Source organism: Falco naumanni, chromosome 5 (assembly GCF_017639655.2).
Source record: "Falco naumanni isolate bFalNau1 chromosome 5, bFalNau1.pat, whole genome shotgun sequence".
In the NCBI taxonomy this organism is placed as follows: domain Eukaryota; kingdom Metazoa; phylum Chordata; class Aves; order Falconiformes; family Falconidae; genus Falco; species Falco naumanni.
The window spans coordinates 39,969,671-39,988,751 of record NC_054058.1 but is presented as its reverse complement, the minus strand read 5'-3'; the positions used below and the strand labels follow the sequence as shown (position 1 = coordinate 39,988,751).

The window sequence follows — 19,081 nt, the reverse complement described above, 5'->3', positions numbered from 1 at the left end:
TCTATCACATTAAAACCACTGTAAACATCAACTTAAGGAGACTATTTTCAGTGGAAGAGTATTTCTTAGTGCTTTACTCATACACTGGAACTCATACGTGCTGGGTTTTTTAATACCAAAGTAAATAACCATTACCAGCTTCAGTAGTTCCTGAGCAAAACCTAAGAGCTATTTTAAACAGCATTGACTGAGAAATATTCCTGCATAGAATTTGGCAGCTAGATGCTGTAAAGGCACTCCTGATGCACCACGATGTTGGGAGCCTATGCACTTATCAGCCAGGCATTGCCTCCTAAAGAAAGTATCTGATTCACAGCAAGCCATCCAACTCTGCGCTACATTCCCTTGCATCAGAAAGAAAGAAAATTCTCAGAAAAAAACAACTAAAAAACTAAAGTTGCACTTACTCAGAGCCAGTAGCCAAGCAACTGGAAACACTACGTACAGAAATGAAATGCTATCTCTAAGTTGGGAACTGCAGACAAACACTTGTGGTGTATCTGCCTTTCATTTATGTATTTGAGAGGGTTCAAAGACTGGTTTCCCACTAGAAGGGTACCTAAGCACAGGGTGCAGGTCAGCCTGCAGCGATGATGGTGATGTGGCACACTGGAGCGTGGGTCTAGCACCAGTTATTATTTGTTACATGTAAAAAGCCACAGAGGTGAGAAGACAGGACAAAGATCTAGGAATGGTTTAGGCTGCTGCTGAGCAGGTTTGTTTCCATGACAATTTTGGTCACTGAATCATGACCCTATTTCAAATGTTTAGGTCTTTTTTTTAAGATTTAAGTATGCAAATTACCAAGCTGCATGAAAATAGCATCCAGACACTGGCAGAGACTTTACAGCAATAGTTCTGCTATCAATTACTGTGTTGTTCCTCTGAACTAATATACTGGACTAGCCGCCTAAAACACATGGGAGTTAAAATCATACAATCCTCTCATTAGCAAAATAGCCTAGAGTAATGCTAAGTTCAGAAAAACCTGTCCTCCCTTGAACCACAGGTCAGAGGGCAGGGCAGGATTTTTGGGGGTCTACTAACAGGCTGGTGAATAATAGTGAATGCCACAGACCAGTTCAGTCATCTAGCAGTAATGGTTTGTACCATCATGTGGAAAATCCTCGTTCAATTACCTGTCAGTCTCTGGCTTCTCGGGCCAGCTGGGACCAGAAGCACTGTGAAGGCCAATGTGCTTAAGTCCTGGAGAGAAGGAAGTGCTCCAAGGCAGTCAGCAGTGACCCCCACAAATAAATTAAGCCTTTGTGGCAGACTAATGGGAAGCCTGTCCAGCTCTCTGCTGGAAGACAGATGCCAAAAAAGACTTGGTCTCAAGTTTTAGACATACAATAAAAATCTGCTATCCTATTTACTGTAGCGATGGTATACACCTACATATGTTTTTAGAGGTTACCCTGATTTTTAACAGCTTTTGAAGAATGAATGTGGGCCATTTGAATAAACCACTGGAAAAAATTATCAAAAGAATTAAAGACAAAACAGCTTATGCTGAAAGCATAGTATTTCAAATAAAACAAACGGGAATTAAAAAGTTGAAGAGATGAAGGAAAAAAAGAGATATGAGGACAATAAATAAGTACTATTTACCTCCAATTGAAACCTCCTGCTATTCTTGAAAAATGTCCTCATGAAGCCAATAAGACAACGAAGACTAGCAGAATAATTCACAGTGTCCTAGGGAACGCAAGGATTAGTATTCAAGGAAGCCACTTGTACTTTTTTCCCCCCCTCTTGAAGCTTAACAAGGCCAGAAATGGCTGGGGTGGCAGAGCGCTAGAGCACATCGACTAGCCACCCCTGATTACAGAAGCAGGGTGGCCAAGTTTCATCAGCTTCAAATGGTCTGATTTTCTGGGATTATTTTTTCCTTGAAGTAAAACAGAGATTGACAGATTACTTGATCCTTAGCTGCTGCCCCAGTGATCCAGGATGTTTCTTTGTTTCACAATCAGCTGTCATATACGAACAAAAACAACCCTGTGCCAGGCTGAAGCATCCTCCAAAACAGAGCCAAAGGCATACCACTGCCTTTGCAGATGCCTGTTATGAGCCATTCACAGGTCCATGAGATATTTCAACTGTCCTGAAGCAGCAAACTGAGTAGTAGAGTCGACATGTTAAGTGATATTTAGGGTGCAATTCCAAAAAAACGATTTCCTCTGGCTCTTTGAGTTTGATTCCAATGGGCTGGCCCTTCAGGGAAAAACGGTTTAGTATGGAGTTCTGCAGAGGGTGAAACTGGGAAAGGAATTACAGTATTTATACCCTCTCCCTCCTACTGGGGAGGGACTGCCTGTGCAAGCAAAACCACAAGTATCTCAAGTCTAAAGGACTATACAGAGACTGCAGGAATACAACCTAAGAACCTGATCTAGCAGAAGTGAAATGAAATCTTACTGCCATCCTGACTTAACCTATCCACAGAACAAGCTCCCACTTCAAAGGAAGATAAGGAGAATCTATATGATCAGTCATTCCAAGCAGGAAAGCACAGGGAGTTCAAAGGTTGCCAAAGCTCAAAGGCAAACAATAGGCTTCCACAATCAAGAAAAATTCCAGAATTAGTTTAAAACCTGAGGGCTGAATTACTGGAGAACAAAGAACTTTCAGCATAAGGTTTGGGTCTCCAGATAAAATGCTTCCATCTTTCAAACAAACATTTCAGACAATAATCAGCGATGAAAAAAGTACTGAGTGAAATGGACAGTTTAAAAAGGTTTCTTTCCCAAAAAAAAGACAATTAGCCCAAGAACTGTGTAAAGCCTGTAAAATATTTAGAAATAAAGATGAAAAAAATCCAACCTAAAACACTGGCCCAAAGAACAGATTCACTTTTACGTCAGTAAGAATAAGTATCTCGCCTTCAGATATAGTCTGTTTCTCCAACTGTATATTTGGAGCAGCTTTCACTGCAGGTTGCCAGCAGACTTGCATCTACAGCTCAGCATCAAATATTTCAGCTAAAGAAAGAAATTCCATAAACAAACAGTAAGGTCTGCTTCAGTCAACTTCACAGAAAGAAAGAAAAAAAAAATTCCTAGCAGCCAATGAGGGAAAGGCAAACTTCCAGATGAGGGAGGCAAAGGAGCACTAATTCATCGCTCTTGCAGCTATCAGATGGTTAACAAATTGAGATGAGACACTTCTGAGCCTTTTGAGCAACTTTCACTCTGGCAAACTTAAAGGATTCAGAAGTGCAGCTGGAATACATATGGGAGACTCTGGAGAAAGTGGATCATCTGAATTTGTAACTCCATTGTGTGCTGGAAGAACTTCCTGCAAATGAGGCGCATCCCGTCACTGACTCAGGGAGACTCTCCGTCTGCTAACAGTCATGAATTTATTCTCCCAACCAGCTACCAGAAGTGACATGGTTTATGTTAGTGTTATATATGCAACAAGAATCTTAAAATAAAACCTGCAGGGACATGTTTTCTTTTTTGCTTCCAAAAATCTCTCTACTACAGCATCTCCACCGCAAAAAAAAAAAAAAAAAAATCCAAAACAAAAAACTATTTTGATGAAACTAAGATTTCACATTTTGATTAAAGTGTTTCATTCAACACAACTTTTTAAGCAAAAATGCTTTTAAAAAATCAAAAAACGAATATATTTTTAGGTGACATTCAGCATTTAAAAATGGAACCAGTATCATATTAATAGAAAGCTATCATGCCAGATTCATCCCATTAGATAACTAGTTACTGATTCACTAGGTTGATACTCGGCTACAGTACCTGAAAACTACACAGCCTCCATCACTCAGGCATCTTCTCCCGGTTACATTGTTCTTTAACAACATGTTAAAAATCCCTGTTTCATATATAAATTATCCTTATGGTGATTTGAGTATCACACAGAAGACACAACAGGAGGGACAAAGGGAAAACACTACAGATGAAGCATACAAGTCCCCATTCTCCCCACCCTTCCCCACCACCAGCCTCACTGCTGGAATTCAGAAGACTGCAGCCACCTGCAAACTGGAGCTACCGAAAGCTGCTGGAGTACAAGAAAGCACTTGGATCTCAGAATTGAGAGAGATGACAAAAAGGGGCCATAAAAATCACAGATGTAAATTAATAATCAAATATACAGACACACAACAAGGAGACAGATGGCAAGCAATTTTCCCCAGTGTATTTATACTTGTTCTTCTAGTGCACGTATTTGGGTCACTTGCTAGATTAAATCTCATGTGGCAGACCCAACAGAGGTACCATCAAATGTTTATGGGCTCGGCCTATTTTTAAATGATGCAAGTCTGACACTACCAGGTGAACGCATTTATCAGGATTTCTTCAATGCAGTTTGCAATATTGCCCTGCAACTTTGCAACAAGGCTGATGGATATTTTCCACCACCAGTAAGGCTGTCCCACTCAGGGCTGCTAAAATATAACGCAGCACAAACTAGAGAAAGCTGGTCAGTACTCCTAAATCTCACAGAAGAGTCCTACACAGAGACAAACAAATCCATACATATTTTCCAGAGCACCAATTTTATCCATGTGCCACAGAGAAAATACATCACCCAAGGTTAAAGATCCCTACTAATACTGTCCTTAAAATACACCTTTCTTCTGACACTTGGGAAGAGAAAAGAACACCTCAATGGGTAAGTTGCTTTTGACATGTTTGCTGTAGTAACACATGACCTCAGATACACAGAGCATTAAATCTTCCACACCCGAGCTACAGTGACCCATCTTTCTTAGCACAGGTCACATGAAGGACTACAACTTCAATGCAAGGTACTCACAGGTCAAATTGCCTGCTTTTGGTGGGGCTAAATGGCAGGGAAAAATAATTACACAGATGTGTAAGCCTAACTGCCGCAATGGGTCTCCCTCCTGTCATACTGGGAGATATTAGCGTGAAACAGAAACTGCATGTGCAGATTAGCCCCCTTTAGTCTGGCAAGAAGCTGGATTTAACACAGCACAACAAGCAAGACCTTCAATACATCCACAGGAACAGACACTGCATTTCTCCCTACCCCTTGCTATGAGTTCCAAGATGATCTTGCTCAGCAATAAATAAACCTTTATTAACAAGCAATGTAAGCTCACTGTGGCATTAGGCCAAGACCTGAATATTTCCCCCTCCCCTTCCCACATTCATCTCTTCTTTTGGGCTTCTGCATGACACAATCAGCTTCAAATAAAACAAGTAAAAAGAGGGTAAAAATATATATTTATTTGTTCCTAGATGAACAAGGAGTTTTTGAGTTGGGGAGGAGAATTTCCCCCTAATAATCTACAGGTGTAACTAGGAAATATCACACCTGCCTGTGATAACTACAGTAGCAGGGAACAGAGTGGCAAAAGCTTGTGTTTTCTAGGCCTACAGAAAAATAAAAATAAAGCATCATTTCTTCTTTATACTGGCTCTTGGGTTTAGAGGCTGTTACTTTCCCTTAAAGTAATCAATAAGCCAATTGATCAAAAAGATCACGTTTGCACTGTGTGCGTGCCACATATCTGTCAAGCCTGAAAGAAACAAGTTAGGCAGACTAATGATGAAAAGTAAGAATGTATACATTTGCTTGCTCAACTTCCTCAGGCTTTAAGTTCCTTCAATTTCAGTTTAATTGGGTGAAGGGTGGGAAATAAAATATTGAATCCTTTGATACAGAGTCATAAAGCCCAGACTACAAGCAAGTTTGTTATATCACTGTCCATACAGTCTTTGGTTTGGTGCCGTGCTGCTGCTAAAATATTAAGTTTTACCATTGGGAAATTGATTTTGCTATAAGAACTTTTTATGATGCCACTTAATCTTACCCAACCTACATAAAAAAATACAGAAAGCAATTACACACACCCTTTATATAGTAAGCTTGATCACTATATTAAAAAAAGAACAGTCTGATGTAATTTCAATATAATGGCAAAGGAAGCAGAAAAAGCTATGGCAATATGCTGCCCTCCTGAAACAAAACATTGCAGGTTCCAAGCTTAAATGCACAATCTTGATTCACTTAAAGTTAGTAGCATGATCCATCTCCCACATGGAGGGCTGTGTCCTGCAGCTCCAGCATCGACCTCCTTTTCTAGTGTTACATTTCAAGCCAGCTCCTGCAGGGCAGCGAGATTCTGTGATTACAGTTAAAAGAATACTTTAGGTCTGGGAGCCTGCCTTTTTGAATAGATAACCCTTTCTAGTTCAGCAATTACTAGCATGCAACAGCCATTTCTGCCTTGCCCCTTCCAGTGCTGCAGTTGAAAAACATCCTAATTAGATGACCCTGCATACAGAAATCCCATTAACTGGCTTTCAGAGCACTGTAGTGAATGTCTAAATCTTGGCTACAATGATGAGAAGTACGTTGTTTAGTTGGGAGGTAAACACACAAACAAAGCGGTATTTTAGAACACTTTTTAAATAGTCTGGGATTAGTACTAGCAAAGAGAGCATGCGATCATCTTCTCTACCCCTTCTGAGATGACACTCAAATATCATTATTTTCTAACAGCATTAAAGCACATGAAGGCAAAAATCAAAAGTAACCTCAACTTCCACATCAGTAACACCAGGTAGAACCTCAGATTGCTTTCTGTGCCTAGCCTCTTTGAACTGGCCTGCAGGACAGGCTTATAAGCATGTCCTTAAACAACCCAGTTCTGCCTAAATACTGCAACATATGCTACTTACGATTATGTAAATATTCCACAACTCCTGCAGTTCTTAACCATAACAAGTGGGTTGAAAACAGTGTCAGTGTACCAAAATATTCACTGCTTTCTATCGATCCACCTCAGACCTTGCATTTCAGGGTAACAACATTTTTTTTTTTCTTTTACTCTTTGTGAATGAAGTTGCAAAATGTTCAAATAGGTTCAAGAAAAATCATTGTAGGTAACTGGAAGACTCACAGAAACCTTAGAACACTGAACTGCTTCAGAGGGCTTCAAGTGCATGTAAATGACCCAAAGGACTGAAGCCTGGATCTCCACATTCTGCAGCCGACACTGTTCCCAGCAGGAGACCCAGACCAGGACTAACACTTGGCATTTGCTTCCAGTATAATAGGTTTACTAGTAGCAGCCCTTGGGAATAAAATAAAAATAAAAATAAATAAAAAGAAGGAGGGGGGCGTGTTCTGGAAGTGGTGACAGCTCCTTAAACACGGCAGGTGCACAACGATACAGCTTAAGGGAGGCAAATTCCGGGCTGAGTAACTGACTGCCTGCAGGACAGCCAGGCTATTTCCCAAGGCAAACGCCTGATCCAAGACATCACCGACCCCTTCGCACCCCATCCGCGCGCCGGGAAGTTCAGCGGGAAGTTCGGGTCACATCCCCGGCCGCCCCTCGCCGCGCCCCCGCCCCCCGCTCACGCAGGGCGCCCCCCGGCACTAACGCCGCCTGACAGCCGCTGGGAGAGTCGGCTCCTGCGGCGAAGCCCGGCCACCAAGCGGGGACTCGCAGCTCGCACGCAGGGTCACCTACCCCTCCGCCCCCCGCCGGGCCGCGCAGGCGGCAGGGCCGGCCGCTGCCACCGGAGGATGAGGCCGGCGCCGCCCGGCAGATGGAGCCGCGCCGCGGGCAGCGGCCCGCCCGCACCCGGGGCAGCCGGCGGCTCGCCGGAGAGAGGAGCGAGAGGCTGATGACTGATGAAAAGCTGTCAAAGTCAATCCGTGCTCACTTTTTGGATGGTTTAATTCCAATGGAGCATGAAACACTCCAGGACGGTTAATAAGTTTAGCCAGGCGTGCTGCTCTCCATAATACATTTTAATTATGCATCTGTTTTAATTGTGATCCGATTAAGTCACCGGAAAAGGCACAAAGGGGAATTTTCCCCGACCGCTAACAGCGCCCGTCGGCAGCTTCCCGAGGCAGGTACGCTCGAGAGGGCAGGGAGCCGCTCGGGAGCCCAGCCCAGGGGCGGCTGCTCCCCTCCCCATCGGCGGAGCTCCGGTCCCCGCGGCCACCCGGAGGTGCCCGACAGCGCACGGCAACTTCCCGCACGGGGCTCGGTCCCGGCGGAGCGGGAGGCGGCCGGGCTCGCCGCCGCCACCGCGCATCTGGGATCAGCCCGGGACACGCCAAGTTGAGGCAGCGGGTCCCTTCCCGCCGGGAAGGGCTGGGGGGGACCGAGCCCGCGTGGAAGCTGTCAAAGCCCCGGGAGCGGCCGGCGCCGCGGCGGCCACCCGGTGCCAAGGAGCCGCCGGGACCCTCCGGCGCCGCCCCGGATACCCCGAGGGGGGCGGCCACCGCCCCGCTCCCGGCAGGTGGGCAGCCCCCCGCCCGGCCCCGCCGCTCCCGCCCTACCTGTCATCGTAGCAGAAGTCGGCGCCCAGGGTGTTGAGGTACAGGGCGAGCCCCAGGGCGCTGCTCAACAACTCCGCGATCATCGCTCCGCCTGCCGCCGCCGCCGCCGCCGCGCTCGCACCGGGGCAGCCCCCGCTGCCCGGCCTCCCGCGCCAGCCCCGCCGCGGCTGCCCCCCGCGCCCCCCGGCACCGCGGGGCGCCGCTCCGCGCTCCGCCGGCGGCCGCAGGCTGACGGCGTCCCCCCGCGCCTCCGCCGCCCCCTACCCCATGGCAGCGGGGCGAGCGGCGGAGAGAGCGGAGCGGGGCGCGGCGCGGCGGCTGCCGCCCTCCTCCCGCGGCGCCTCGGCGCTGCCGCTGCTGCCGCCGCTGCCGCGGGTCCGGCTCCCGCCCGCCCCGGCCCGCGCCCCCCTCGCTGCCGAGCCGGGCGCCGCCGCCGAGGCTCTGGGAGCGCCCGCGTGGGGCGCCCCGGGCTCCCACCGCGCCTGCGTGCGGGCCCGCCCCGCGCCCGCCCCTCCGCAACCGCCCCGCCCCGCCCCGCGCCCCCGCCCCGCGCCCCCCGCCCCGGGCCGTGTGCGCCGCCGGCGGCGGCGGCGCGGGGAGATCGGGCGCTGGGCAGGGCTTGCCCCGCCGCTGCCGTTGGCCTGGCGCAACCATCTTCTTCAGGGCCTTTTCCCCTTTCTCCTTTTCCCTTCCTCCGCGCTCCTCTTTCCCTCCTTTTCCTTTCTGACTTCTCGCTTTCCGTTTTCTGGCTGTTTTCTTTCTTTTCACTTTCCTTTTCTCTCTTTTCAGTTTTTAACGGTCTTTTCTTTTCCTCTTCCCCGTTTCCCTGTTCCTCTTTTCTTCCCTCTCCCATCTCTCTTCTTCTTCTCCTGTTACCTTCCCCCCCCCCCCCCCCCCCCCCTTTTCTTCTTTTTACCCCAGCCTAGGGCAGATGGAAGCTCAGTAGGAAAGAAGGGGCCCGGACCGCTGCGGGTGGGATGCCTGAGCAGGGGGCTCCAGGCTCCCACTTGCTCTGAGCTCTGCATTTCCCTCACGGCCGGTGTGGACATCCACGGGGAGCCCCTAGCTCAGCTTCCCCTTAAGCAAAGCCAAACCAAAACCACTGAAACCTGGCAGAGAGGGGCTGAAACCAACGCACCCCAGGGCAGGCGGCGCTGCCAGCTGGGGCTCCCCCGGGCAGCCGCTCAGCAGGGTGCTGCCGGCAAGGGGCGAGGTGGGCACAGCCTGCACTGCGCTCCGAGTGGGACAAACAAATGGCCCAGGCAGAAACCCCAGCTGGGGGATATAATGTGCTGAAACCATCTTCCAGAATTCACAGGATATAGAGGCACGAAGTTAAGGGAAGGGTTTGGGTCCATCAAGCTGATTGTTTCCTTTCTTAAGAAAGTTCTTAAAATGTTGCCTCCCTTTTTCTGCTAGCCAGCCCATTATCTAACTGTTTCCTCATGATTTCCATCAAGTGGCACAACATGCTGTCCCAGAAGAATGGGAATCTGTACGTCAAGCTGTGTCTAATAAATTGGGGAGCTTTTAACAAGTTTCTTTCTCCCCTATGTGATTATTTAATGCTGCTCTTTGTAACCTCAAAGTATATTAAGTGCATTAAGACCTCTTTTAAGCGATGCTTGAAGTGCTTCTGTGAAGTCCGCCCCAAGTGTCACAAACATCTCAGCTGCTTTCACTTAGGTTCAGGGGGTGTGTTATCACCGTCAGTGGCAGTAATTGCAGACGTGGGGGGAGGGTTCATTTTGTTCAGAATATTAAAGCTTTCAGGGGCCTTATTGAACCCATTAGTGATCACATTGATCTGGCACTAAACTTTTCAGCCTGAAGCACAGAACACAGTAACCTCGATTTTAAAGAGTTGGTACACTTTGTCAGAAGAACTGTGACCCTTGCTTTCGAACACAGATTCTCAACATGTTTCTGGACCTACTGCCAAGATCCCAATCACCATGACTTAGTCCTTGATGCAGTGGGATCGCTGAGCTTACACATTAGGTTTGCACAGCTCCTTCTCTGGAACATCCTAATAAACTCTGTATAAAAGGCAGTATAATTGCTGCTGAGTCACGGTGGCAGAAGTCTGTCTTCTCCATCAAAAGTCTATGGATTTTTTTCTTCAAAGAGGCAGAACTACTGGTTGGGGTAGATGAGGGCTGGCAGAAATGCTTTAGAAACAAAACAAATCCTGCAGGTAAAAAAATTAACAAAGCCTGACCTTGGCTCATAAAACCGAATGTCAAGAAAGAGTGGGATGAAGCGTGGAGACTGTGCAGAGAATGCCTGCTCTGCTGGGCATCCCCAGTGCTCCAGGGTGTCTGGAGGTAGCATTAGGGCTCTGCCAGCCTGTCCAAGCGAATTTAGCTACACTCACAAGAGCCTACAAACCCTGCATCTTGCAGAAATGTTTCTTTGTATAAACAAAGGATGTGTCCTCCCAACAGCAAAAGCTTTCTCTGATGGAGAAATCCTGCTTTGTAGAAAGAAATAGATGGCAATGTATGCATGTACCACCCCACCTGTCAGCTCTGGGACCCCACACACCAGGCTAAGCTGGGGACAGCAGGTGGAAAGAGCCAGTGCAGAAAGCTGGAGACAAGTTCAACGTAAAAAGTATTGTCCTTGTTAAGCAAACAACACTGCAGGAGAAAACAAGAGGGTAGAAATCAAAGCGTGGTAAGAGAATTCCTTCTCTTCCTTGGTTAGTTAAAAGCAATAAATGCACTAGAGTTATGAACAACATTCTCTTTTACTATATCATCCAGAGATGTCAGATAACATTCTGACTCATAGCAGATTAACAGTGTGACGTACAATAATCACAAGGTATCAAAGAGGTGATTTAGAAGTTCACTAAGCAGACATTTCCAAAATAACCTTCACTTCCAGAAAGTCATTGTCACAGACTCTGGTATCAGGAAAAAGGGAAGAGGTGGAGGGTTGTAACAACACATAATAATAACAGTAATCTTAAAGATAACTAGCATTATGCAGTCTAACAGCTGATCTATTTTTTGTGTATAGCTTAGTAGACAAATTCACACGCTTTATTGTGAATATGGCAATCAAAAGTGATCTGTTTTAATACCAGTCTGGAAATTTCCTCATTAAAGACATTATAGATTCCAAGTCACTGTGCTATAGCATTCTTCACTTAAACTGTGCCTAAAAGATTAAGCTGTGGCGCAGCATGTAGAAATGCATGCCAGCCACAGTGACAGATTTGGTTAAAAGATCACTGGCTATGAGACCTTAAGTGTCAGGGTAATGCATGTGGTACAGATCCCTCAACAGATTAGATGAGACACTTTAATTTCTATACACTGGGTTCATTTGCTGGAGCTTGTAGAAAGTATTTGTGCTGACTTCCTCAAAGCATCTGAGAAGAGAAAGGCTAACCCCCTGAAAGCTGCTGGGATTTTTTATTAGAATGAGGTAACTGGATATTAAATGTTACTATAGGAATAATCAAGTGGGATTTATTGATTTTTTGCCAGTTCTCACACTCAGATACCATCAAACGTATGTATTAACATACTGTGCCTATTTTTGAGCAACCTAAATTACATCCAAAGATGTGACTTAATGAGCCTCAGAAATGTTAACTTTGGTGCATCGCAAAACACCCACACAGTTGCTGTTGTTAGCAGTCAAGGATAAGCTGGTGTTATCTAAGGAGGGAAATCAAGTTAGTTAAATACATGCATGAACAAGTGACCTTACTTTATCAAAAGTGGAGAAAGTGGAGTAGAGAAGAATGTATTAGCCAAGTGCCTCTCTCAGAATTACTCACTGATTCGTAAAGGTTGAGTTGTTTGGTTCTGTGGACTAGGATCTAAGTTGTTTTCCTGTCATGCTGACCAGATCATATTAATTCTCATAGAGACCAGTATTTCTGCTTTGTCTAAGAAATTGCTTGGGCTTTGTTTCTTTCTTTCTTTCACTGGTGCTATGATAATAATATCAGCAATGACAACCAAAGTAAAAATAAGTTGCAACTGCAAAACAGTAAAATCTCATGGAAATCAGCACAAAATAGGACAGTAAAAACTAAACACATGCAGAAAAACCAAGCACATGCAGGACTTGCATCAGTACTTGGAAGAGATTTTAACTGAACAGATTTCCTAAGGAACTACATTTCCAGGAGGCACCAGTTCCTGCTTTAGATCAGTCAGTGGAGCTAGAGTATTGCTGCAGAGCTGGAGAGAGAGAGAGAGAAACCAATGCGTTTTTAGCTTGACCTGATTTAATTATGCAGACTCTCTCTAGGAAGAAAAAAGATAATTATAGGCAAGTTTCTTGTACACAGAAAACATACAAGAGCATTTGTGTAACGCACAGGTGAGCGTATCTCAAGAAAGATGATACTCCAAATGGCTGTGATTAAAAATTATAACATATTTCATGGAAAATTTTAGGACTAAAACCTAAAGCTGTGAAGGGACTTGGTCATCTCATTCTTCATAAAATTCTTCTATGCCTTAGATGTAGGTGCCAGTGCGTTTTTTGTCTTCAGCTGACATCAAACAACCTAAAGTTTCAAAGTACCTAATTCTACACAAAGTCCCTATGCATCTAGATTGTCACTTGATGTTTTCAGAACCACCCAAAAAAAAGCACTGTCAAGTCACTTAAAGCTTTAACACATGCTGTAGCTGTATCATAGTTACCAAAGCAATCCTTTTCTTGCCTCTCAGTGCCTGTGAGATCTGAGACAGGCGTGTGCAAAACGACATGCATGATTTTCTTTCAACTGGAGCCTGAACAGGACACAGGAGACACAAGGTATCTTTGCCTAATCTGGAAGGCAGATTTGAGCTGTAATGTTGAACTCTGAAGTTCCTGCGCCAACACCAGGCAGTCTATTACTGGACACTTTCCCAACCAAACTATTCCATTTTAATACAATATTCATTTATTCATTGTTTGCAAGAGTGATTGCTTCTACACTGGCAATTAGAACATTCATGTAGCATTTGTCCAATCTGGAATCATACGACTACTCCAAATCAAGAAGAAAAGGACAGACTGTGAACCCTGACAGCTCTGGTAAAGAGCTTCAAATTATAAAGTATTTGTAATGAGGGTTAAGGGAGCTCCCTCCTAGCTGGTTATTTTTAGAAAAACAAATTTATTTAAGTCACCTGCCTCCAAAATATGTTGACTGATAAAAATTGTAAGGAAAAGGGGTTAGTTCCTTGGAGCTGAATTCTTGGATGAGAACTAACATATATTTCCACCATTTTTGTGAAGATTTTGGTTTAAGATGAAAACGGTCAGGTTATGTTCTGCTCCCCTGTGATTAAAAACCTCCAAATATTCAATGGAAGAACTGGATTATTTTTTTCCTACCCAGTACTCCAGGTGTCTCCATACCAGACTTGCTGTCCTCTGCCAATTCAATCCTCAGGTGCTTGAGCCTTCCCATTTAGGAATACCTACTAAACTGGCTATTTGTGTCCTCTTCACTCATGTGCAGCAGGGAACAATGATGCATCTCACATCTCAGAAAGATGCTCCCATTTTCTGTACTGTACCAAAAGTCAATTAAATTGCTGCAGGATACTGTTGACTCATTTGCCGATTTCTGGTGATATGCTCATTACCACTTGAAGTAAAAGAACAATGGCATAGCAGAAAGTAGGATTTAGTCTCTTCTGAAGTTTCAAGGATGATTTTGTTAATGTTACTCCATTCTAGACTAATCCTAGTCTGCTTTACATATTTATCTCCCTTGTCTTTTGAGATAGCTCAAAGTGAGATCAAAAAGAGGTTTTAATCCTTCTTGTTCAGAGTAAGTTGACAGTGCAAACTTACTAATTGCAGATATGTCAACTTGTCATCTCCCAGAATATGAGCCTCTTTACTGTTTGTTTTTTCATACTTCATAAAAATAGCAATATACCAGTTTTCTTTTTTTGTAGTCTCTTTTATCAAAACAGCTCAAAGAAATGCACATCCTTAAAAGATGGCTCTGAAAATAAATTACAATTAACCTCATTTTCTGCAGATAAAACTTGAGGCAACTGGCATTTTGGGGGGTTTATCCAGACCATATGGGAACTCTACAGCAACAGAGAAATCTATCTGAGATCCCAGCCATGATTCCCAGTCATTCATTTGCTTTCATCATGAGATCATCCTTCCATTCACAGTAATTGATATTTTCTTAGACAAAACACAATGGAATAATCCCAGGGATTAATTTGGCCTAAGACATTAATTCTGAGAAAAGTCCTACTTGACAGATGGATGCTTGCAACAGAACCGAGAAGTCTGTGGAGCACAGCCTGGATTTTGTGCAGGTGGAGGATAGGGAGTACAAGTGGTATATCATATCCTGCCTCTCATCATTTCTTGGCAGTTGTATTGCCCAGTAGATGGAAAAGCTTCATCAACAGCTGAAAATCTGTTTCTTGTCATCTTCCTTCCCATAGAAAGAAGTGAGTCATCGTGCTGTCCATCAGCCCCCTATTTTTCAGGGTACTGACATTTCCCCTGTGAAGCAGATGTTGAAAGACAGTTTAATTTTAGTCTAGATCTGTCTACTTCTACTTCATTTGTCCTTCAAATGTACAACCTGGGACATGGGCTGTGAAAACTGGACAAAAAATGATACGTCTCTATGGCAGCAACATCAGACCTTTGTCCCACAGCAGAGCAAAACCAGCCAAAGATGCAAGTGTAATTTCCACCTCAATCCCTGCAGATTTTCTATGGAATAACCTAATTTACTTCTTTACTTCAGTACAATCTTGGCTTCCTGCTGTACAAGCATGAAGTAAAGCCAGGAAAACCATGATTTCTCTTATTTTAGAGAGAACGTGTCAACATTACCAAAACATATCTAACACTAGCACAAGCACAATTCTCAGGAGTTAAATAAACAAGGGAAAATTATTATAAGGAGTAAACCTTTGAATCGCTTTTAACAGAGTCAGTTTGATTTTTCATAATAATGTTGGAACAAAATGATATTTTGTACTGTAATGTAGACAAGTCCAGAGAGGATAGTCAAGGAGTTCTAGGTTCTTAATGAACAATAAAGCAGAAACAGCAACTAAATTAGCAGGAACTAAATTGTTTCATCTCCTCTGCTTGCTCAGTTTGAGAAATATCTTCTCTGTGTACATGAAATCCTGAATGGAAATCTCAGATGGCCTCTGTCTCCATACTTTAAAGTATAATTAACATATGCCAGCAATAAAGTCACATTAAATTTAATTTTTAATGGATTAAAGACATTACTACTTTTTTTTAGCAGGTTAGAGACATTGCTACTTTGATTTAGAGCTAAGACAATTGCTTCTCTTATTTGCAAATATAGAAAAATACAAAACACAAACAGGGTTTTTTTGTGCACAAGGTTTGTAGCAGAAGTTTGATCAGTTCAGTGGAGCATTCACAGCTTTTAACTGACTGCAGTGACTCAGGATATGCAGGTGACCCAGTTTTCTCTCCTGCTGTGTCACACAAACAGACAGATGAAGAACTGTATACTTTATGTGATCAGTGAGTCAACCGGTTGGCTACAGGCTATTATGTATAGATACTGGATTCCAGTTACATTGGTGTGTGCCATAGGATGCAATGAAGTAGAGGGTTATAATCTCCAGTGTGCACACCAAAAACAAAATTCTTTGGAGACCTTACTCAGGCATTTTTTTTCTCCTATCTACACTGGCACAGGGGAGAGAATTCCCTGTGTTTTGCCAAGTAGCAGCATTCTAATTTGTTTATTCTTTCCTTAATTGTTTTTCTAGTTATGTTTGCTTACTTTGTTTGCTTAGGAAAATATATCTAGCTTTAAGACCCATAAACTTTACCATCACCAAACTGGCCCATATATACCAAAGTCTTTGTCCACTGATAACAGAAAGCTTGGGCTTTGATCAGTCCCTAATGATCTTTAGGAGAATTTAGCATTGTGAGGTCGTTTTCCGTTATAGTTTATAGATAAAGTTGGCAAACAGAATGTTGTGCTTTCCATTTCCATTAGGAATTTTTGGAAAATTAAGATATCTTTCTGAATACATCCCAAGGAAAATACTGACTTTCTGTGTTAAACCTTTAAATTGGTTTCCTGAATCTGCTAACAAGTGAAAGATGCAACCTGCTCAGTCAACAAAAGGGTTTTTCCATATGCTAGCTACCATGTGGTTAAAACCGTATTTTCTAGCGTAGGTACATTGTCGGAGATTTTGGATTATATTTGCAGCTGGTATAACTTGTCAGAGCTTCAGCAGAACTGTCACAGTTTCTATCATCTAGTGTCTATTCCTGTACTTAATACAGAGGGAGGCATGAAAAGAGATAAACAGGTCTAGGGAATGTTGATATTTTAAATTCCTTCCGACCCTATTTTACACAAGAAAGAGCATTACATTTGGCTATGTAAATAGATCCCAGATTTTAAAATAGCCAGGTTCTTTTCTGCCTCAAGGAGAGAGAAAGATATAAACCAGAATTATTGGCTTTCTGTAATATTTTATATTCAATTTTCTCTTGTTACGTTCATGCCATGTAATTGTGTGCACATGTGTACATGCGTGGTCCTTGTTGTACAGGGTTACAGATTCTTGTCCACGTGCCAGAGCTCTACCGGGGGTTCAGGGAGTTGCTGCACACTCTCCTTTTTTCTGTGTACAACAATGAATACTCCATCCTAGATCTGCCAAACGCATGGTTTGATCCCATTGATATCCATTTGGCATCAGGCTGTTATTCACTAACCCTTCACCACAGCTATTAATCACATGCACATGCAAAGTGCTGTTTGCAAGGGGTGGGTCCCCATGCCTCTGCTGTCTCGTGTTATTCAAGGCTCTAATACCCCTGCTCTGGCCTAGTATTTCTCACCAGTCCATCACTGAAATACATATCCCCAAGTGATTCCTGACTCTCCACCCAGTTCCCAGCACCCACCACATACAGACCCATCCAAAGCACAGGGCATATTCCAACTGTTTCCAGGAAACTGCCTTTTCCATTACCTCGCAGTTATCCCTCTGTCCCTGGACTCACCCTCAACACTGCACTGTTGTACGTTGTGTCATATTTTAGCGGGGGTCTTTGGAGAAAACCAGCCATTTTAGAATGACATTTTGAACATTTAACTGGCTGCAAATTCTTCATTCTTCATCTGGTTTGGTCTCAGCGACTTGCCTAATTTGGGCTGATTTGGACAGTTTCCATTAGCAGCAGCAGATGGTAGTTGGCTGAAGTGTTCCTGTGACACAATCCTCTATGTGTACAAATAACCCACAAACAACCCACAAAGTACTTTTTTTCCCCCTCTAGTCACAGCTGAAATCAGATAAGAAAAGGTTTCTTCATTTGCAATTCCAACCCTCCTTCAATAAAAATTTCTCTTTAACTTTGAAAGAGTCCTGACAAAAGTGTAGTCTGAATTCTGCCAGATAAGCAGTGCCCCAGGGCTACAAAGCAGCACCAGCCAGGCAAAAGAGCTACCAAAGGAGACTCCAAAAAAGTTGATAGCAACCCAAGAGCTTTACCAGCAAAAAGGAACTGAGTCATGAGCCTGAGTTTGTGAACATGGGATCAAATCCCTTGTTCTCTTAAGACAGCATTGCTTTCGTACAAAGGCACAGCAATTAGGCCAGCTGAGTGTCTCACATAGGATGTCTGTAAATGTATCTCTTTCCATCTTTACCATACACTCTATGGGGAAACTGCTATAATGCTGTTTACACACACACACACACAAAAAAAAAAAAAAAAAAAAAAGATAAATGTCGCATTTTTGCATATATTCGAACTCAGATTCAGAGAAAATTTCTGATAGTCTCTATAATGTCCATTCTAAAAGCAAACCTTCAGTGGCAAAACATATAAATAATAAATTATTTTTCACTCGAAAAAATAAACTCTTGTCACAGGGACATATTTATCTGATTCATATTCTCCAGTGATCACTTTTATTGCAACTTTTTAAGCCAAATGGTTTAGTTGGAGTTTTTAAGTTTTCTGATGTTCAAAGTTTGGCAATGGATAGACAAAAATACACACAGAGCAGAGGAAGTGATGGAAAAAAAAGGGAGCACAGGGCTGGAGTGGGCTTCCTGAGACACTGCGATCAAGGACCTTCAGCTGCAGGCAACTGTGGATGGGGCCACTACCCATTATTCCCAGTACCCAGTTTCCCAATTATATTCCTCTTGGGGTACTTCTGGTGTTCCTATCACAGAACCTAGTGCTTTTGGATGGTTTTGAGAGCATTTAGGGAGCTCAGAATTACAGAAACAGATGTCAAACATCCCTAATTTGCTGTGTAACTATTAGAAATCATGTTTTCTTAATCCCGTTGTCAAAATGGAGCCAGAAAGATCTTTGCCACATCTAGTGTCTAGCATTTTCCTCCCATCCTATTTTCCTTATGAGGTGAAGTGGTGGAGTGTTTGAGAAGGCCTGCAAAGCTGAGCAGCAGGATCAGCTATTCATCCCTAGATATGCACTCACCACCACCAAAAAAAGGAGTTACTTGCTGCTGTACTTCTAGAAGAACTTAAATGCCCATAGCACTGCACTGCAACAACAACCTTTTTCTCCTTTACATGAGAAATAAGTATGCGTGGCTGCACAACTTTAGAAAGGAGGAAAACTTAGCTAGGTTTGTTAGAAAGAGTTTGAGGAACTTAAAAATAACACAGAAAAATAATAATATAAAAATCCATTGGTATTGCTGTCAAAACTAACCTTTATTCTAAATGAAGAGAAGTGACTACACAGAGGTGAGAGCATGGCTGCCTACCCT

At 43.7% G+C, this 19,081-nt stretch overlaps 1 protein-coding gene across 1 annotated transcript in view; it reads right to left on the bottom strand.

Moving 5' to 3' along the window:
- The window catches only part of TMTC2 (transmembrane O-mannosyltransferase targeting cadherins 2), a 254,292-nt gene extending 245,535 nt beyond the window's left edge, over window positions 1–8,757 (bottom strand). Inside the window, exon 1 of the mRNA XM_040596294.1 lies at window positions 8,302–8,757. Within this exon, the coding sequence (XP_040452228.1) occupies window positions 8,302–8,384 (83 nt within the window). The 5' untranslated portion in view covers window positions 8,385–8,757. The remainder of the gene's footprint in view (window positions 1–8,301) is intronic.
- Between the last annotated feature and the right edge of the window lie 10,324 nt (window positions 8,758–19,081).